At 41.5% G+C, this 21,695-nt stretch overlaps 2 protein-coding genes across 3 annotated transcripts; both read left to right on the top strand.

Annotated features, from left to right (window-relative positions):
• The first annotated feature begins 7,458 nt into the window (after nucleotides 1–7,458).
• On the top strand, nucleotides 7,459–17,162 carry tmem222b (transmembrane protein 222b). 2 transcript variants are annotated; one of them, XR_013507497.1, is made up of 7 exons: nucleotides 7,459–7,598; nucleotides 9,108–9,192; nucleotides 10,711–10,742; nucleotides 10,954–11,050; nucleotides 11,141–11,271; nucleotides 12,993–13,486; nucleotides 13,722–17,162. XR_013507497.1 is itself a non-coding variant. In XM_071907564.2 (6 exons), the coding sequence occupies exons 1-6, from the start codon at nucleotides 7,480–7,482 to the stop codon at nucleotides 13,078–13,080; spliced, it is 552 nt and encodes a 183-aa protein (XP_071763665.1). In that variant the 5' UTR covers nucleotides 7,459–7,479; the 3' UTR covers nucleotides 13,081–17,162. The 2 variants fall into 2 exon arrangements, 1 of the variants encoding a protein (XP_071763665.1); XM_071907564.2 differs by having other exon boundaries at nucleotides 12,993–17,162.
• Nucleotides 17,163–18,107: 945 nt separating this feature from the next.
• On the top strand, nucleotides 18,108–21,485 carry tpbg1b (trophoblast glycoprotein 1b). Its single transcript, XM_071907562.2, has 2 exons — nucleotides 18,108–18,607; nucleotides 19,161–21,485. Exons 1-2 carry the CDS (start codon nucleotides 18,354–18,356, stop codon nucleotides 20,008–20,010), a joined length of 1,104 nt encoding a protein of 367 aa, XP_071763663.1. The 5' UTR covers nucleotides 18,108–18,353; the 3' UTR covers nucleotides 20,011–21,485.
• The last annotated feature ends 210 nt before the right edge of the window (nucleotides 21,486–21,695 follow it).

Raw genomic sequence — 21,695 nt, 5'->3', positions numbered from 1 at the left:
CTTCATATGTAGCTGCGGCAAGGTGTGACAGCGGCGTCAATTACGACAGATTTGGTATCGTAAGACCGGAAGTGTGGTGATTCCTCCTTCAAAATAAAAGCGTAAATTCTGTCACTTCTGGGAAGGAAAATGCATACATAGGGCAAGTCTGGAATCATAGGGATAACATAGGATGGAATTTTAATGAGCCCCATGGGAAAATTGGGTCGTTACAACGGCAAACGAGTAATAAGATACAGCAAAGAAAAATAAAATATAAATAAGTACAAAGTCAAGAACATATTGAGTAGACATGTATGAATACAAAAGTATGAAAAATATGAGTGAGAGCATTATGAGGGTGTTATTCCTTTTCAGGCACCCCATATAAGTAAGTATTAGGTATCACATGGGTGGCACTCACACTACCTTAGCTTAAGTGAATCCGAATTTGATGTTGTAGGTTTTGTTATGATAATATATTGCAGAGATCAAGCAAAAATAACCAGAAATGTATTTGGACACCATATCTGAAACAAATCACATCAGGACCAATGTTTTCTTTAAGCAGTGTGTCTCTAACAGATGGTCCTAGGGAAGTTATGTCTAAAAGTTTATCACATTGACTAAATAATAATATCCTGTCAGTCATTGCTCCACTTTGTCCTCAGATATCGATATAAATTGGATTGAATAACCGGATTACATATGGAGTGAAACTATGGATGGAAAATAGACAAAAAAATTACACTAACTACATTACATTGTATTATGGAGCAGGGTATTTCAATAAATTTCAATAAGGGTTTTATTTTGAAAGTTTTGGCCGGAAGTGTTGTTTTATTTTGGCTAGCTAGACTGTGGTTACAGTGGACCAGGAGGAAGAGGGCGGTTGTTTCTTCCAGTGTAAAAAAAATGCTTATCGGGATGCTTAACTTGCCGGAAGCTAACTCTGCCGTCTAAATTTTGACTTGAGGTCCCACAACACTTACCAGGCTGTAGCAGCGCAGTATTGTTCAGACTGATTGGCTAGCATAGTAAGATGGTAGGAGAGTTTTGTTTGCTCAAGAAATAGCACCGACGTGACGTTCTCTCCCCTTGTATGGATAGAACTTCACGCCGAATTCCGTTCAAAACTATGACAATTTAGTGCTGCCTTGCTTATCGGCAAACACAGGCTACATACCTGGTAGAACATAACTTAAAAAACTTTTACGAATCAGAAGGGACTTCTGTTAAATCGGCATAAAGATTATCCACGTCGCAGCACTTTATTTCAATAAAATCTTCTTTTTCAATCGGCTCACACTACCGCCCTCGATTATGTATTTTGTTGGAAGAATAATGAATGAGTAAGAGGCGAACCAAAGTTCTATTGAAATAAGTGCTGCTTGGCGGATTGGATGTATGTCGAATGGAAGAGTGGCTCATATATAGGCCTATTCATAAAATGTTTTAAGTCACGCTCTACCCTGTATGTCCCTATGCCAATAACCAAGGCAGCATTAAACTCACCGATTTTTGAATAGCGTTTGGCGTTACGTTTTCTCATGAAAGAATGCAATGAGACTATGCGGGTGCAGCCTCCTGGAACATTCTTCCTCAGAGGTGTGTTTGTACAGGAGTTTCTCACGCGCGCACACATTTTTACAGGATAACGTTACCATGCCAGCAGCTATGATTTACCACACAATTTGAATTTAGTAAAAACACATAGTAAAACACACTTAAGATACTCATCACATTTTACATACTTATATAGGGATGTAGTGGGGGGGGGTAAACCCACTTAAACTTAGTTTTCCCACTTTTTAGGCTGATATAAATCTTAATGGTCAGAATTCATGTGTTAATATTTGTACTTGTATGCCTTATAATGATCGACTGGAGGTTATAGTAGAGGTTTTATCGGTCATGTATGAGCCACTATTCTGGTTTGTAATCGCTTTAATAATGTTTTAGGAAGGTATAAATCATTAATAATTAACTACAGTAACTGTCTAGCAAAATGAGATTGGCCCTGGCACATTGCCAAACCATTCAGTATCCTTGTAGCTAATTAAATCAAATTTGAATAAAACCAGATTGTTAACAGAGGGCTCCTTTGTTTGGATCCAAGACAACAGTACTTATTACATAATTATTTGGCCTGGAGCAGTGGCCAGTTTTGGCCCTGGGGTTTTGAGCTCTTCTGAATGGCGCCTATCCAGTATATTTAACAAGACTATTTTTGAGCACTTTGTTAAAGTCAGCAACAGTTTAAGTATGCATTTAGACTGTTTCTCACTGCTTCCTCTTAAACATGACTGGCTGAAACCTTGAAAACACATGATAAGAAATGTGTATCATATCATTTTCTATCACATATGTTGGCAAAACCTTTTTCTTTGAAGTATGCAGTCACTGCAGGAGATAGATGATGTAATGGAGTGAAAAATTAGATACTTCCTTTGGAATGTAAAAGAGCAAAACAATACGTTTCTCTAAAATGGGAATATTTGAGTCAAGTATGTGGAAAGAATGTGGAAAACGTGAAGTTTAGGCTCCATTACTCGCCTTTCAAATGTGTGAAGTTTCTCTGTGGTGAGAAAAGAATATGGCCTTCTCTATTCTTCCAGTTTAATCAACTATCTCAGATTAGAATCCATATCTAGAGTCTAACAGTTGTTTCTTTAGTTAAACCAGCAGTCATACTAGTCTGTGCCCTTTGAGATTGAGCAAGCCAGGCCCTTAAACTAATGTTTATCATTCTTTCAATTAATAGTTTACTCCCTTGCATGTGTGTGTGTGTGTCTCTCAGTGTTTGTGTGTGTGGGAGTATGTGTAAGAGGGAGAGAATGCGCACGTGTTTGCATATTTGTGAGTGTGTGTGTATATGGAAGGAGGAAATGAGAGAGGGAGGGGTGGACCGACACTACAAATGTGAAAGGTCTCACTGCTGTGCTGACTGTACAGTTCACTGAAGCAACACTATAGGCAGAATATAGGCTCGTATTATTTATCTCCCACTGACAATGCACACTAATCAGCATTACTGCGGATTGTGCCGGAGTTAGCAGGAACGCTAAGTCTCATCTGCAGTCCCAGGTCAGGTATTAAAAAGCAATTAAAGATGCTTACCGATGGAGAAAGTGTTTGCTATAATCGACGGTTCCCTCCAGTCCTGCAGGAAAGTAGTTCACAGTGTACTAGACACCAAACTGTGGTCCACTTACAGGGACGTGGATAAAGCCTGGTCACATCATTCTTATTCTAACATTTTATTATAGGATCAAGTTTACATCATGTCTGAAAAACTGGCCCTATGTCATCAAATTGATTAATTAGGGGTCTAATTCAGGTATTTGCCTACAATAATCATCTAATCTGACAATATCTAATATTGTAGAAGCTCATTTGTTTCATAACCTTTAGTGGTAGTGAAATGTGAAGTTCTAGATCTGCAATAGGAATTTCTCAGTCTAAAACAAAATTTCTCTCTCAGCTGATATGGATTAAATGCAGAATATTCCTCTCTCATGCAATTTCAATGCAGCTGTGTCAGGCCTTTCATTTGTCATATAGCTTCATTCTCTGCATCTCATCTGCACACACTTCCACACAAAAGCATTAAAAAAAACGCAAACACACACCGAACCGCCGAATGTGAGGAATGCCATTAATCCAATGTAGGCTATGTTTTCCTTTCTATTTGAGGATCATGGCAACTAGCCTGAAGGTATTTTGGTGAACTTAAGGAACACTCTGAAATATTTCCTAGATGAGACACTTTGGGCAGCAGAGCTAAACACTCAGCTCTGCTCGTTCATCAGATAAAAACTCTGTCTTCACTATAAATTCATATGTTTTTATCAAGATTTTTTAAAATGTACTTCAACAGAATTCATACTTACAACATCAGACACTCTAACAACTGACTCCTTCTCTACTGACTGTCAGTTCTCTATAGGTTTACTGTAATAGTTACAACCAGTGAATCTATTTCTATTACAGTTTCAAATATAGACATATGAACTGTCACAATTTCTCTCTCTCTCTCTCTATCTATCTATCTCTCTCTCACACACACACACACGCACACACACACACACACTTCCTGTCATTTACCACACTCACTTCCTCAATAATTATTTCATTTCCTGCATTTTAATTTATTTTTATTTGTCTCATCATTTCATGCATGTCGTTGTTCTGCCATTCTCCACCATGTTGTGTCTCAGCCTGTCATTTTGTTTCTTTGTTTGAGGTGAGATGTTACAGTGAAGTCCATCTGTTGGGTTTTTTTCAGTAATTTTTTTTTCAATAATCAGTAATTAGCATTTTTTTTGTTGTGTTTTTTATTATCGCATTTTGTCACTCTGCTTTTCTTTAATCACTTCACTCCTATATGTTTTATTCACTGTGGAAATAGAAAACTAAAACTAAAAAGGGTGTAACTTTCAACATGTCCGGTATGGGGCAACATGCCTCTTGACTTACTTAACATCTGTTGATGACAGCACACATGTGAAAGGGGCTAATGAGTTGAAAAGTAACATAAACTGTAGATTTGTTGAAACTGACTCATCCACTTTAACAGTGATCATTTTACTAAACTGAAGGAATCTTTTTTTTTTTTTTTTTTTTTTTTTTTTTACATTTTACTAAACTCAGGGATCAGATCAGTACAGCCATCCTCTTTTCTCCACCTTGACCTGTTTCTTTTGCATGTTTTCTACATAAAGTAGAGCTATTTTACTGGTTCAGCCTGTTTCACTGCCTCATATTTGTCTATTATGCACTTAGGGAGAATTTGTCAACAGTTTGCTATGGTTACAATTTTAGTCATTTCAGGATTGACCATGACACATCCACCAAGGGGCACTGTTTCCTTTTGTAACACTGTTGGTCATAGTGCCTCATTCATAAAATAACAAATGCCATTAGACTTGATCATCTATTTTGTGAATACATTGAGTTCCTTCATTTGCTGTGATGAGCCAAAACAGATTTTCTAATGATGGATTATCATCATTCGCCTCTATTTTAGGATATGGCACAGTCCATTGGCAGCGAAACACAGTGATAAATATGTAGTTTTGTCACTCCACAAGTCAATTTTAGAAAGTTTTGTAGAACACCATAGTCTAGAGAAAATAAAGAGTGCACAACATGAATTTCAGGTTTACTGTGGATCGTAATAACCTCACTCTTACCCTCAAAAGGTCAAAAACTTGAAGCTTACCTTACTGGTGGACAGAAAATCAATATCACAATTTAAACAAATTACATGGAATCGATTGATAAATTCATTATGGCTGTTGTATGCGTGTGTGTTTTTTTAGTTATGGGATCGTTCGCAAGGTTTCATTAGTCTTTAATGAGGAGCATTTGACCTCATGGGGCCTTTTAAGTGCCATATTTAAAATGATTGTTGAACAGTGTCTGCTCAGTGCTTTTGTTTCCCTGCAATCAGTGCTTTTTTTTTATTTGTATGCAAAAAATACAACTTCCTTGTTATGTTACACTCTTAACTCTACATAACCTTTCTGAGCGTTTCAAATGCTCGAACGCGCGTGGAAAGCTGCAGAACCAGAGCCTCGTCTCATCTCCTGGCTGGATAATCACAGTCCAGGGAGCCGAGCTTTAGACGCCGGTGGACACTTGACATTTTACGTTTCAAAACCTTTGACTGAGAAGGATCACGTCACTGAGTTACAGTCCAAAAAGCAGCACATCTCCTGGCCTAATTGGGTTGGACGGCTCGGCCAGATATCGAGGTGGCATTTTGCAGGAGAATTCCCTCGGCTCCCCGATGATGAGCCCACTGTGCCTTCGTTTATCAACGTCTGCCCGCTTTTGCTGAGTAGTTTGTTTTTGCCCTTCGCACAATATATCACCTGTCACGTCTAATGGGAGCCGGTATGGAGTACACAGAGCCCCGGCGGATCCCTTGGGCTCATCTTTGTTTCCATTTCCACCATTGCCACAGATACCTCCTTCGATAGCTGCGGCCCCACGGCGCGCCATCCTCCACAGCTCTCTGTGGCATGGACCCACAGTGCAATAAACTGGATAGAAGTCCCATTAAACCATTTGTGGTAGAATTTAATTTTGTATCACAATATTGGGCCTTCACAACAACACACTGTGGAGACAATATTGGGAGTTGGTTGTTGACAAATTTAAAAATTCATAGGTTTTGATGGATTTTGATATTCATAAGATTTGGAATAGACCTGGTCTTACGGATATGTAGTGCAACCAAGGATGACATGCACTTCATCTAAACAATTTTCTTTGTGTCTGTCATTACAAATGACTGAGAAGTGGATGTGGCCCGGTGCCCGGAAAGTTACTGGAAGTCACTTATTGTAATTTCTCTTGGTGTTGGGTTGTTGAGATCTAACATGATTTCTGTGATCCGTTAAAATTTGCTGGGATTTTTCCTCTTTTCTATTGCATTGGTGTATTTGCCTATAGTGAAAACAGTTTGTGATGTGCGCAGACAATATCCTGAGACAAGATGTGTTTCTGCTCTCATGCTGATGGTACTGAATGTGGTAAACATTTATTGATCTATTTTCTGGTATGATGGGGGGACTACAGGAGCCCATCACCACTTTAATCCTCCTCTGGTCACCCTGTACTCTGACCTCTTGTACATGCAGATAGTGTGTCTGACTGTAGCCTGTATGAGAAGAGAGGAATGTTCAGTAAGGGTTAAGTGTTTCAGTGCCAGTAATAAAGCATATAGGCTATTTCTCTCCTTCTTCTTCTTTATTTCCCCTAGTATCAGTGCAGTAGTCCTGTGTTATACCTGGACTTTTACATTGAATTTGCACAGTATCATTCCACAGTGTATTATAGGATTAGTATAGCTCTTTTTCGTTAGGGCTAAGCTACTTGCCTAATGATTCAAGCGAAGCAACCAACCGTCTGGCTGTGATTTCACTGTTATTTTGTTGTATTTTTTTACTTCCAAGAGTGGTGGTGGAACGAAATATAACGAACAGTTTTAAGAGTGGCATATATTTTTGCCATAGGGGGTAACTGCTGAATGAATTAATTGGCTTGTTTGGTTGCATTTAGAGAGTACTTTGGAGCTGTTTGTTCTCCAACGCAGTTTATTACCCACCGGTGGCTGTTTTCTGGCTCGAGGAGACCCCGGAAGCTTGGCTGCTGCTGTCAAAAAGGACAATAATATCAAGCTAGCCAGAATAAAGACAAGACTTCCGATCCAAATTTCCAATATAAAACCTTTCCTTAACTGCCAGTGTCTGTTTTTCAGCTGTAATGTATCTACATATACAATATAAAGATTACACTAGAGTATTCTGTAGCAATTTGTGATATAGTGCACACTCCAATGCTTTCTTAGACATTTTTCTCTAAAACTGACAAATGTGTCGCTTTTATTTTGAAGCCCAAATCACATATTTTCCGGGCTTGTTCTGGCTATCTGGCTGACTTGACGCAGCTGGAAGTGGGACGAATGAAGTTCATTTTCCACAGCTGGTGATGGCGGATGTTGTTGAAATAGACACCATGAAGAATTACCACATAGCGTTTGAGAAAATTGACCCCGACAGCAGTCGCTATCCTTACTGTATCGTATGGACACCTATCCCCGTGTTATCGTGAGTTATCGCAGCCAGTCTGCATGCCTACTTTTGCCCCAATCGTTGGGACATCATGGGACGAAGTGACAGCTTTGCTAGCTAGCTAGCCGCGATACATGCCTTTTGTTGGCCAAACTCCATTACAAATCTGACAGTTTAATGTGGCATTGTTTATCAGCAAACGTATACCGGTATAACATGACTTAAGACCAGCTCTGATTTAACTGGAACCAGTCTTCCTTTCGGCATACATCCAATTCAGCAACAGACACTCATGAATACGATTTTAAGTTTTAGAGTCGGTTCGCCTATTACACGCAATATCCTTTTTTCACCAAAGTACACTGTGGTGGGTCGCAGCGAGTAGTGTGAATCAATTCAAAAAGTTGAGATTTTATTGAAATACATTGCTGCTTGGTGGATTGAATATATGCCGAATTTATCAGAAGACCCTAACAATTCCCAAAAGGCCTTAAGTCATCTTCTACAAGCAAGAGAAACTGCCTAATCACTTGAACGGCACGTATAAGGACTAACCTTATAAACTAGCTAACGCGAGAGCTAAATACCTGTGAGTTTGGGTTGATTTGTTATGCTTCTCATCAACTGGGATCAAAACAGCAAGAAATCTAGTACCTCCCTTTAAACAATGTATCTTTGATGTTGGGGCATTTAAGTGTAGCTGCAACAGCTAGCGTCATGATTGGTTTACGTCTAACTTGTCTCTCCTGTGTTGGTTGCCAATTTTAGCTTTATTTATAGCAGTGGTTGTCAACCTGGGGCTCGGAACCCCCCAGGGGGTCGCAAGATCATTTTGGGAGGTCTGGTTTTGGTTTTGCCACTGGGCTTTAACCAGGGTGCCTGCACACATCAATTGTATTTGGTGTACTCTACTGTTGAGTATAGGTAGCAGTAACATAAGGTTACATAGCTGACAGCCAATATTAGACTAAGTTGGTTAGTAGTGATAAAGAGTTGAGATCAAAGCTATCTTTCTATTTACATGCTCTCAAAATCATAACGGCTGCAGCCTAGAGCAGTGGTTCTCAAAGTGGGGTTCGGAATAGTTTCATTGCATTATAATTTTGTTCTCTAGAAGTTACCCCAATTAGAGAATGCATAAGGATGACTTTATTTTATGGTGACGTTCCCCGCATTGAAAAATTGGTTATCTTTACAAGCCTGAAGCTTCAAAGTAGACCTACCCCATTCTTAGTTATTTCATTTTTTGTAACCCAATGAATGTCCACACCTTTTTAACAGTGCCCTTTGGATATTTTGAAGTTTCTACTGCAGCAAACCAGACTATGATAGTTGCCTCTGTGCCGCTCGCATGCATTATTTTACTTTCTGCCACAAGAATTTAAAGGAGTACTGTATATTGAAAATGTAGTATCTCAGACTGGCCTGTACGTCCTACATGGCCAAAGAAGAGGTTGTCTGGCTACTAAGATTTAGGTGTCTTAATTTTTCTTGTAGGAATGCTTCTTATTTGCTGTGATGTTAACTTGCGTATTATTGTTTCAGATGGCTGCTTCCCTTCATTGGACACATGGGAATCTGCACTTCCACTGGTGTCATCCGGGACTTCGCTGGACCTTACTTTGTCTCAGTGAGTAATGACTATATTGGTCTAAGGCTTACCCAAGTCATTCTGGGGTAAAGATACTGTAGTATTATGTGTTTAAAAAATCACCATAGGCCAAACTGATAGCTAGTCTGTGTTTGCAATTGATTCATTTGCGTACAGCTTTTGCACTTTCGTAGAAGGTAAATATAAGGATCTTGCCACATATTATATCATATATTGTCTAGGCATACTGCTTGTATTTTACATTGCACTTCCTGGGAATACTTTTCTGGAACATTTAAGTAGGCTTGAGTTGTCCTTTAATTCTTAAATTGCTTAAAAATGCTTTCTTTCATCAGCTAACTTTTGACACACGAACTGAAGACATGCAAGTATTGCGATTTGCGCTAAACTTAAACGAGACGTAAGATGCAAACATACAGCAGTCTGCAGTTATTGATCCCACTTTATTCTGGGATACTGTTATCAATATTGATTTTACTAATGTCATATAAAACCTTACATTAGTCCACCCAGGGATCAATAAAAGGCTTCAACTCACTCCCTTGAAGCTAGCTTACAAGCGCGCAGTGTCGTCTCAACAAAAAAGACCATTCCTCAGGATCATACAAGGGATTGCCAGGCATGAAGACTTGCTTGAGGATTAGCCACAGAGAAAAATAACAGCACTTCTGTTGCCATCCCAAAAGGCAGTCCATCTCTGTTATTGTTTACTGTAGACTCATCTGTTCTGTGGTTTGGCTGTAAATATTCTTGTGTTTTACTTGTAAGACCCTGGCAGTACATTTTCAAGCATTAATAGTCCTCTCAAGTTTTAATTTCATGGCTTTCGGATTGTGTCCGGATCCATTTTTTGTCATGGGATTTTTGGATCCCGTTTGCCAATTGTTCTGTTCTTAAAATGGGAGAAATAATGTAAGTACAAATTACATATAAAGTTATTAACATTTTAAAAGAAATATTTTGCTAACAACCATGGTGCCGATGTTGCGTTATCCTCTCTTCACAAAGCAACAAAATGCTGGAATGCTAAGTATAGCTTTAGTGATTTTTTTATTCCTCTCATTGCAGCTTCAAAACCCATCAGAATCCACCTCAACAAATAAAGAAATGCATAATAGAGGAACCCTCGAAAGCAAAAATAGTCAATATTAGCATTGGACATAGTTAAAGGCAGTCATTTCACACCCCTGTTGATTTTCACATTAGTCTGAAACGGGGCGGGATCCAGAATCCCTTGTTTGAAAATGATGTCAGGTTTCAGAGGACTATTTAATTTGGTGGTAATAACAGAAGATACGGTGACTTCAGGTGAATCAGGGAAACATGAATACATGAATGACGATATTTTGTTTGACCTGCTGTGAGATGGGCCACTTCCCCACACTCCTCCCTGCTCACTTAACACCTATCTTTGGTCTGCTGGTATTAAAGTCCTCCTTTCTAATGGGAATTTTCCAATAATGTTGTTTATGTCCGTAACTATTTTTAATGTAAATTTTTTCTGAACTAATCAAAAACGTTTCTCTTTTTTTGCAGGAAGATAACATGGCTTTTGGGAGACCAACAAAGTAAGTAAATGAAAAGCTTCGGGGTATTTTGATTACACTGTTTTTAATTTTTCAGCGCACATTATGTTGCCGATCTCCGGGGAGCAATATTCAGAACGCAGCTTGTTTCCCTACAATTAAAGTTGAGCACCATATTGTGATTTCAGCTCTGAGAATATACAGTATGTTGCTGCGTTGCCCTGCGAGTTTTGACTTTTCTCTTCATTTGCAGGTACTGGATGCTTGATGTGAGCAAAGTGTACGCCAGCGGCTCCAACGCCTGGGACACAGCAGTGCACGATGCTTCAGAGGAGTATAAGCACAGGATGGTAAATACATGGTTTTGTGGACATGCATTATATCCACTTAAGTGTAACAGAATACGCCAATATTAATTTGTAGCCTTCTTTTCTCCAAAGCACAACCTCTGCTGTGACAACTGTCACTCGCATGTTGCCATGGCTCTGAATCTAATGCGTTATGAAAACAGCACCTCATGGAACATGGTCAAACTTTGCCTCCTCGCTCTCATCCATGGAAAACATGTCAGGTAAGGTGAATGCAGGGCCAAGTGTCCCGTATCATCCTTCCCATATTCAATGCTGTTTTGTGTATAGAATCTGTGTGTAAAGCATTCAATAGAGAGACAAGAGCAGATTTAGCGTTTTAACTCGTTCACTTACAGTGGATCTTTTTTTGTCTTGGTCTTCATTTTTTATTTTTGGTGCCTCACACCTGCAATGTGTGGCCACATGGGAATAACGTTAAGTTCCTTCTAATGTTAGGATAGTTATCCAGACAGCGGACAAACAGAAGTTTAGACAGTACTTTGCTTTGTGCAGAGCTTTGTATCAGACAGCCTGTTTGTTACAGAGCCATTGTTTTGCGATGATTTGATGGGCTCACGGTCAGAGAGTGTACGGTGGTCAGCATAGACCAGAGAACAGAAGAATGCATGTTTTTTTTAGTAGTAGTATTAGTAGTAACAATATTAGTATACTGCAGTGGTTCCCAAACTTTTTCTGTCAGGCCCCCCTTTTATGATTTTGGAACATTTCGCGCCCCCCAGTTTGGGAACCTCTGGTATACTGTGTTTCAATGGAGAGTTTTAGTGTCCCATGGTCTAAATGCTGTTTCAGAGGTCTTTGAACCCTGACAAGAATAAAACTGTGGGGGAAACACTGAATTCTTTTAATTTTTTGGGAATATTTTTGCATGGAAATGTTTTGAAAATTTAAAGATATTGAATATTGACAAAAAATATCGGATACCAGCAGCTTAAAAAATATTGGTATTTTGTCAGCCTTCATAAACGAATATCTTGCATACCCTACCATCTACAGCTGTTCTGCTCTGTTCAAAGCAGCCATGAGAAATGGGGCTGGAGCAGGAGCTTGTGAAAAGCTTTTTGCCTGAGATCCCAGGGGCACGGGCATGATTTCACAAGATATGCCTTGAACCTGTTGTGTTTCAGGACACGAGAGAGAGAGAGAGAGAGGGAGAGAGAGAGAGAGGGAGAGAGAGAGAGTCCTGATTCTTGGGAAGTATTAAGAGTCTATATAGGACATGACTCTGCCAGGCCTTTGCTGTTTAGTATTGAAGGAATGGGACTGCGCATCCCCATGGCCTTCTTGTGAGAGTTGGGAATTATGGAGCAGCTTGGACAAGACAACCCAGTAATGGGGTGGATGGCGTAGTTGTTATGGCATTGGCTGCGGTTGCCGTGGTTACAGCAAACGTGGGATAATTAATGACGTGGGCCTTGTCTCAAGAGCGTGCTGTCAGGACAATGGGTGGGGGGAAATTACACAAGAATTTGATTAGCACTCTGCGGTGATGATCACTTTTGATCACGTATTTCTGTTTTGCCTACCTTGTGGCCCCTAGCTGTAGGCCACAATTTAAACCTGGGGGCCCTAAACACAATCTCGACTGATACAGAGGCCCTATAGCCATGGTCTCTATTGACATGGGGGCCGTAAATATGATCTCTATTGACACAGATGCCCCAACCACAATTTTTCAACTGCCACCTAGTTATGTTTATGAGCAATGCAATATTTAGTGAATATGATAGTGGTGGGACAGGGGGGCGTCTATGTACATTTGACATAGACATAGTACGTGTGTGTCCAGGGGCCCCGTGGTTGGTTAATCCGGCCCTGACCTTGCCTCCACTCTGCTCTTTCTCAAGCCCTTTCCTCAAGCTCTTTCCTCACCTCCATTCTCCTTTATCTCCTGTCTCCCTGGGGTTTTCTCTGCGGCGTCCAGCTGTGCAGGGTTTCTGAAGACCTGGCTGCCTTTCCTGATGCTGACGGGCATCATCCTTACAGTGGCCCTGACCCTTAACCTCCGGTGACCTGGGAGGCGGGTTAAGGACAACGGGGGAACCCCTGCAGGTCGAACGTGGGGTCGACCTTGTAAATGACTAGGGAGGCATCACTCTGTGTTCAGCGCATCGTAACGGAGGAAATAAGGACTACTCACCCCCAAGAGAAGGATGTTGAAGAGGAGGGCGGACATCTTCTGAGTCTACACCAACGCCTGCTTGGTTTTTGGGAAGCAGGCGAGCTGTTACTGGCATCACTCTAGTGGTGAAGCTGGAATACTTAAGGGAGGGGAGTTGATTTCAATTTAATAATATATTTTGAGGAATATTTGAGAAATGAGTTGAGTGGCGCTAAACTACCCACCAGGACCACACACACATTATGGATTATTAATAGTGAAAGTTTAACGGGGTGTAAGCCATCGCCACCTGGAAAGTAGAAGTTGAGCTAGCTACATTAAAGAGTAACTTAACACCAAACCCAAATCTGTGTAAAGCCTGACATGTAATGGTAAAAAGCATGCTACTCAAACTGCCATCTGCTATGGGCTGATCTTTGGTGCCAGGTGATGTTTGGTGACATTACCTGGCAATAGCACATAATCAGCCAATAGCAATTGGCAATTTAAGTAGCATGCTTTTTGCCTTTTTAGATGTCGGGTTTAACACAGATTTGGGTTTGGTGTTTACTTTTATAGCTGACGAGGCACTAATGTTCTTGAATCCATTGGGGGGAAACATCCATGCCTTTCTTTCGGATTTTGATTATTTTACTTTGTAATTGATTGGGATTATAATCCCTTGATTCAGTGCTTCCTGGATGACATTTTTATATTGGGGAGCAAAAACACGTTAAATTGATTATATGTCTTTCTAGGAATTTATTGCATTTCATGCTTGATTTGATACAGCTCTTATACAGCAACTTAACCCTTAATATGCCGGAGTAGTTTGTATTTTTGTGCATTTTCTTACTGCATTAGATTATATCCAATATAACTCCATAGGGTAACAGAAAATCTGCATCTTCTAAAAGAATATTTTTTCTCTGAAATGTTTGCATTGTGTATTTTGAGATGTATCACCTCATGGTACTACTTTAATAGGTTTGTGATAAATGTTTTCATATCTCATTAACTGCAGATTATCAGTGCAATGATTGTAGCAACCGTAGTGAACGTGGCTGTGGAAAATACCTACAGAGACCAACAGAATTTTGGGGAATCCTTTGGTTTTCTATTATTGTGCCAAATGTAGGAAGACAGGAGACCAACTCAAACTGTGTCCTTGAAGATGTAACTTGCTCTTCATTTTGAGCTAAAAAGTTACTGAATGAAAAGCCCTTTGACCTCATTTGGAATAACGAAACCTCGGTCTGTATTTTGACATTTTGTTCAACCAGAGAGAACACTTTTGTTTTTCATCATTATTGCTTTTGCCTTTTACATTGAGGAAAAAAAGCTAGTTGGTGCCTAAAAATGACCTCTTTCATAGATCCTGTATATTTGGTTTCAAGCTAACTTTGTATCAATGTTTGTGTAAACACTCCACCTATATTGGTTTTGTATGTCGTTTTAAAACGACGTTAATCCCAGTTGATGGGTGGCACTCAAAACCCGTTGCCATGGCTTTCGTGAGTGGATTCAAATCCCTTCATTGTTTGCAGTCAGACAGAAAAAGTGTTGAGCCCTCTCTTTATCCACGGTGCTGCCAAAAAGCAGCAGGTAGCCAGGATCCTCAGGTTTTTCACGCTCACCAGCTCCTGCTGAATATCCAGAGTTTCCTCCAGCGCCTGACGAGCGTCACTCCTGCTGTTTCCCAGCTCTGCAGATCAGATTAGAAGGTCATTGTGAAATGTCAGTGCTGTTTCACAACGCTTTGATATACTGGCCAATCTACTGCAATAATCCAAAGTGGATCTCCTACATATCCTTATACATTTAAATATGTTTTATTTTCCCCTTTTAAGTTAACAGATAGGACTTGATGCTAAGGGTTACACAATGCCAATATGCCAGTTTTGGCTCTCCTTATTGGGTTCATGTTTAAAGATACACTGTGGCCTCGTGTGCATTTCACCCATGTTGCCTGTAAATATTTGGGCACACGTTCTACATCAGGTGCTCTTTCTATCGTTTGCAAAATCTGATCTCTCACTCTACAGGTTTATCCTGTGAATAATTGATACTGTAATGTTCTTTTGTAGTTATTCCACTTCTACACACAGTGCATATCGCATCACTGTTCTGCAGCAAAGCAGATTCGTGCCTGAGCGAGTGTGTGTGTGTGTGTGTGTGTGTGTGTGAGCGAGTGAATGCGAGCGGACACTTGTGAGCGAGTGCACGTGACTTGCATGTCAGCATGTATGTATTGCATGCATGTGAGACTACGAGCGAAGTTGGACGCGTGTGTGTGTTTTCAGAGAAGTTGGTGTTTGAACTCATATACTGTGGCTTCTTGAAATTAATATGCTGCATATCATTGCAGCCAACTGCCTAATGATTCATTTATACACTTATTACTCCATATCTTTCTCTAAGGATATAGGTTTTATGCGATTGCTGGTACGTTTGAACCCGTAGCAAGTATATAATAAACTAGACTATAATAGGCCTGCTTAAGTTGATGATGTTGACTCGATGCCATAGCCTGTATTGAACTGTGTGTTAGGTACAGATGCTGTAGATTAGAACTGCAGAGTCATTTTCTCCTCTCCTTGCGACTCCAGTGATTACTCAAACTGGCAGCGAACTGATCTGAGCTTCAGGGAAGTCACTCACTGCAAAGCATTAAAATGAGGGAACACAGATTTGGTTTATTTGGTCTCTTAATGGCGCCACTTATGAACAAAGATTGGATTGTCACCGTTCATTGACATTCTGGAGGAGAGAGAAATGGAGAATCTGGACTCAATTTGGGGAGTGAAGTCTTTCTGTTTATAAAACACATTGTTTTGGGACAAGGGTACAACCATAATCCTTTTTAGTGTAGCACATCATTGCTGCTTTTTCTGTTTCTGTTCCTTTTTTTTAAATATGAAAAATGGATGCAGGGTTGTTTTTCAAACAGTTGCCCCAAAGCCAATTATAAAATTGAGATTGTGTGCTTGCTTTTGTTTTGCTTTTTTGTTTGGATTTGGAGGAGGTGAACTATTAATATCACAACATAATCACTTCTCAACTTTATGCCCCAGATTCTCAAATATGTATCCCTAAAATTATTTGGAAATTGAGGTTTTGGATTTGGGATGACAGCAAGCAGACTGATGCCCCTACAGTCTACTGACCAGCAGGCTTTTTCAGAATACTGATATTAAAAGTTGTGCAGCCTGTCCAGAAAATAAATAAAGAAACCTGGACATCTATGCTGAGAACGGCTGAAATGCCATGACTTTTATACATTTGTGTATCCAAGCTGAAAAGGAAGATGCAGTGCGAGAAAGCAGCATCATACTTCGCACATGCTCAGTGAGATTCTTCTTGCAGGCCAGATACAAAACCTTTTAATTTGCTTGTATCTTGCCTCCTGTGATACTTTGCAATGATGGAAACATTTGCATATTGCATCCAATTTCATATATTTTTTATTTTCGGAGGAGCAACAGAAAACAGCACAGTACTACACCTTGTGGCACCAGTAACACATTTTCAATTTATTTAATGAGACCCCCAAAAAGGCTTATCAACATCATAACATCATAGAAAATTATATATTTTAGGAAGAGAAATAGAAAATGAGATGATAAATGCTACACCAAGCCTTTATCAGAGTGCATGTGCAAGAATGCAATATTCTCTGGAGCCCCTTTGAATGGATTTTAGATGTCGCCTGCTGCGGTGCCTTGTTGTATCCAAGAGCCAGGTCCTGGAATGTGGAGACCTGTGGTTCCACCAATTCAGTCCGTTGACAAAAGACAGTCGGGATGCTATTACTAGTGCCACTATCCATATATACTTATACCAGTCTGCTACACCAAAACCCTCTTTTGTTTCTATAATCCCCTAAAATATCCTTTATGCTGCAGATCATAGCCTATAGCCCATAGGGAATTTTAAGAAACCTGCAAGTGACTGTGTGAACTCTGAATGTATTTATGACTTCTAACTATAATACCAATAAAGATGTCTATTATTGTAGAAAACTGTGGGAGTTTTTCATGGATTTACATCATTTCTTTATGGCAGCTGTATTTCATCAAGCCTGTCAGGAGGGCTGATCTTAGGATTGCAAGGTTTCCTGAGCCATGAAAGGCAAAACCTGAGACTCTAAACTGCTCTCTTCCTCCTCTAAGACACTATAAATACCAACACAGAAGGATTTCATGTGGTAATCTTCATAGTGTAAGTTGCCATGGAATAAACACTGAGGAACAGATGCCATCACTGATCTGGAATAGGTATCACTGGTTTGTTACTTGGCTATCAAATGGCTAAACTCCCATTCAATGGCAATTGCCATTATCCTGCAAAACATCACAGTACTCAGGAAAAGTGGGATCAAAGGCCCTGCAGGCTAAAACACCACCTGGGTAGGTGGGAATGATCAGGCAGCAAATTCACTATTAAGATATGGTCAAAGTCCCCGCATCTAATATCATTAGTCTCCAAAACTTCCACACCCCCTTATATGACTAAAATTTGGGCAATGACTGATAACTGATATTATTTGGTCAGTGTGATAGATTATTAGACCAAGGTCACCAAACTATCAGCTTAGATTTGGACTTACTCAGGCTGAGGTATGGTGAATACACACACTGGCCGTACCCAACTGACTAATGATCATATTAGGTTGCACTATGTGACTTGGTGAAAATGATGATCCTAAAAACAGAAGAGAAAGAGAGGTGTTACCCACCACCACCTCCTCCTCCTCCTCCTCATTCATTCCTATAATACCAGAAGCCTATACTTAGAGTCTGGGAGGGAGATCTAGTGGGTCCGGACAGCCTGGGCGCGGGGAGGAGAAAAGCCCCTCCCCACAGATCATTGCACAAGGCGATGGTCCTTTTAACTTCATTGTTCGAGAAGAAGCGACGCCCCGCTTTGCCACGGCAAAGGATCAAAAAACCCCTCGGATCAGCAAGACCCCCAGTTTTTTTTTCTCATGGAAATCAGACCCTGCCTCCCGGTCACACTGCTTCTGCGGAGATGCAAAGTTGAAGAGCATTCCCGGCCGGGACAGCAGATGATGAAGATGATGTCTTGGGCGAGCTGATCGTTTCGTTTACCCGTTGTTCCTCTTTTTTTTCTGAACACCAGTATCGCTCGCTAGCTCCCGAATCGCGTAGTTTCCTTCCCAACATGCTCGAGTTGGCGCAACGCGTGATTTTCTGTGCGCTCCTCTGCTCCGTTTGCGCGTCCTGCCCGCCGCGTTGCGAGTGTTCGGAAGCGGCGCACACCGTCAAGTGCGTCTCCAAAGAGCTGCGGAGCGTCCCGTCCGGGATCCCCGGATACACCAGGAATCTGTTCATAACGGGGAATCAAATCAGTCGACTCGGACCGGAGTGTTTCAAAGGACTGGATAATGTCACCACCCTGTCTCTGAGCAATAACAGGTAAAACACACCTCTTGCTGGTTCTATTTATTCAATCAGCGGCGTCGGTTAGGGTATGGCGAGGTGTGTGCACTCGCTGTACCTGAGCCTAAGTGAGTTCTGGTAGTTTTTATTATTATAATGGAGAGCAAAGATCAAGCAAAAATGCCAAAAATCTATTCAGAAGCTTTAAGAAAAAATCATATCAGGCAGCATCCAGGACCAAAGTTCCCTCTAAGCTGATAATTTATCACACTGACCAAGTATTATTTTTTTCAGTCATCAGCCTTTGCTCCACTTTGTACTCCATATTTAGTAAATATATCAGCAGGTGTGGAAGTTTTGTGGCAAATGACATTAGATGCAGGGACTTTGCCACAGGGTTTAGGGAATTAACGGCCCTGTTCAGTCTGATCTGAGTTTTGACCTAAAACAAACTAGCCCAGTTATGCTTCATGTCTGGAAACATAAAGATCTGACTAGTTGTTCTGTTTTTTTGCACTGCCTTAGTCGTGTATAGTGTGAATGAAATCTCATGAGACCTCGTCAAATCTTTTGTCCCACGTGCCGCCAGGATCTCGGAGGTGGAGTCCCACACCTTCACCAGCCTCCGCAGCCTCCGCTCCCTGGACCTGAGCAACAACCAGCTGGCCGTCATCCACCCCGAGGCCTTCACCGTGCAGAACCACTCCCTGCGGGAGCTCAACCTCAGCCGAGCGCTGTACAACCACACCGCGGTGATGGACCTGGCCACCTCTCTGCGCTGGAGCTCCCTGGGGACCCTGCAGGGCCTGGACCTGTCCGGCAACAGCCTCATCTTCTTGCCCGCACGCATCTTCTCCCACTTGGGCGGCCTGCGACGCCTCCAGCTCTCCAACAACTCCCTGGTGGCCGTTCACAACTCCACCTTCTCGGGCCTGGAGGACCTGGAGGAGCTGGACCTGACCCTCAACGCCCTCAAGACGCTGCCCGAGGAGGGCCTGCAGGAGCTGGACGCCCTGCCCGGAGCCCGGCTCCTGCTGGGGGACAACCCCTTCACTTGCACTTGCGGCATCGAACCCTTCGCCCTGTGGCTCAACAGGTCGCAGGGGCGCGTTTGGGACGCCGAGGGCCTGGTGTGCGCCTTCCCGGCCAGCATGAGGAACACGTCGCTGTTGGCCGTGGGCAAGCTGACTCTGGGGTGCCACCAGAGGGCCGCGGGGGCGGACCTCGCGTTGCAGACCTCGTATGTCTTCTTGGGCATCGTCCTGGGCTTCGTCGGCCTGGTCTTCCTCTTCGTACTTTACCTCAACCGCAAGGGCATCAAGAAGCGGATCTATGACCTGCGCGACGCCTGCAGGGAGGTGTGGGAAGGCTACCACTATCGCTACGAGATGGATTCTGACCCCAGGTTATCACAGGTCTCCACAAGCGCCGACGTGTGAGAGAGAGGACAATCACCGTTGCCATTTTTTCATATGAAAACCCTGACTCTTTTCTAATGCATTTATCAGTAGAAGAATGTAAAAAGTGTACATATTTGTCTGTAAATATATACATACACTCATGTTCATACTGTTTTAGCTTTGTTGATTAAAGCATGCACTGCCTGTCTCTCCCGTAGGAACCCGTTACGCAACTTAATACCCCTTTTTAATACACACAGTCTTGGATTTGTTTATTCCCTCAAGGCAAATGGACATGAGCGTTAAGAAGCCAATTGCTACGTGGAAGAACCACCGACCTCATTACCAACTTTATAGACCTTTACTCTGTTCTTGCCTGTTCTTTATGTCCAAACTAGAGTAACAGTAAGTGCCTTTGTTGGTTGGTCACAAAGGAGTGAGGTAGATGTTGGACTATTATATTGTCAGGATTATTGAAGGGGAGAGAAACATGAAATTGAGCTGAAGTAATGGAGTGAGATGAACAACTCAGTTTCTATGTGACACATTTTCACACAGTATTCTCTGTCAAAATTCCTGTCAAGCTTGTGTAAAGCCACAAAAGTCTGCCAATAAAATGCAGATAGTACGAAACCAAGCCCTCTGGGAATTTCAGGCACAAGCTCTCATTCATCTTTGAAGCGTTTCGAGCAGGACAAGCCCTTTGGTCTTCTGTCCTCCAGCCCCAGGGTGCCAGAGAGGAATTAAGTCTCCAAAGGGGAGGGAAACTTTTCCTAAGCCCTCCTAAAATCAGCGCTCCGCTCCTCCTTGGCTGCGGATTGGAAGGGGACAATTCGGCGCAGGCTGGCGGAAATCTCTTAGCCCCCTTTTTTCATGAAACGCTGCTTTGTTTTAACTCCTCGAGTTTTATTGTCAAAATGATGAGAACCAGTCCCCGGCTGAGGCCGCTGAAAGCAATCCCTCCTCCTTGAAGACAACAGCCGCTCTGGAGGCTCTTTGAAGGAAAGCCTGGCTCTCCACATTTTTCTGTTTAGGGGACTTTTCCCAGTGATAAGATACAGATGATTCTGAAACACCAGCTACATAGTTTCATTCAATGGTTCGCTCTTACCAGTAAAGGAACTAGCCTTATGAAACTATGAAGAGGAATATGTTCTTACTCTGTGGGGATTAACTTATTCCCCTCATTTTTAATGCTTTTTGGGGATATGTTAAGAAAAAGTTTTTCTAGTGGAAGTTGTTGCGGTCTGTCATGGTTTGTTGCCATAATTCCTTAAATAATCTAGAATCTGGAATCTAGAGATGGATCATCAATAAATCTATGCATAGTCAAATCCTTAGCATTGTTAATATCAATTTTACATGCATGTTTAAACTGAATCTCATTAAAACCTTTAAAGTGGATTGTAATCCTGAAACACTATAATGTGAAAGAATGTAATGCTTCACGGTCTTCTTTTCCTTTAATGTTATAGGTGCTGTCCCTATAGTTTTGTAAGTGGCTGATGAAGAGAGTTTGTCCCCCCCTCCTCCCCCCAGACAAAAGCAACTAAATTCTCTGTGAGCGTTCTGATGCCATGGAAGTGAGAGAAAGACAGAGAGAGAGAGAGAGAGAGAGAGAGAGAGAGAGAGGGAGGGAGGGAGGGAGGGAGGGGGTAGGCACACTGCCATTCCTGAAAATGTTATTGCTTTATTGCTGTTATTGCCCAAATTGCTGGCTATCT

This window comes from Centroberyx gerrardi, chromosome 19 (genome assembly GCF_048128805.1).
Source record: "Centroberyx gerrardi isolate f3 chromosome 19, fCenGer3.hap1.cur.20231027, whole genome shotgun sequence".
NCBI lineage: Eukaryota > Metazoa > Chordata > Actinopteri > Beryciformes > Berycidae > Centroberyx > Centroberyx gerrardi.
Note: the sequence above shows the minus strand (reverse complement) of the source record. Positions and strands in the feature narration are given on the sequence as shown.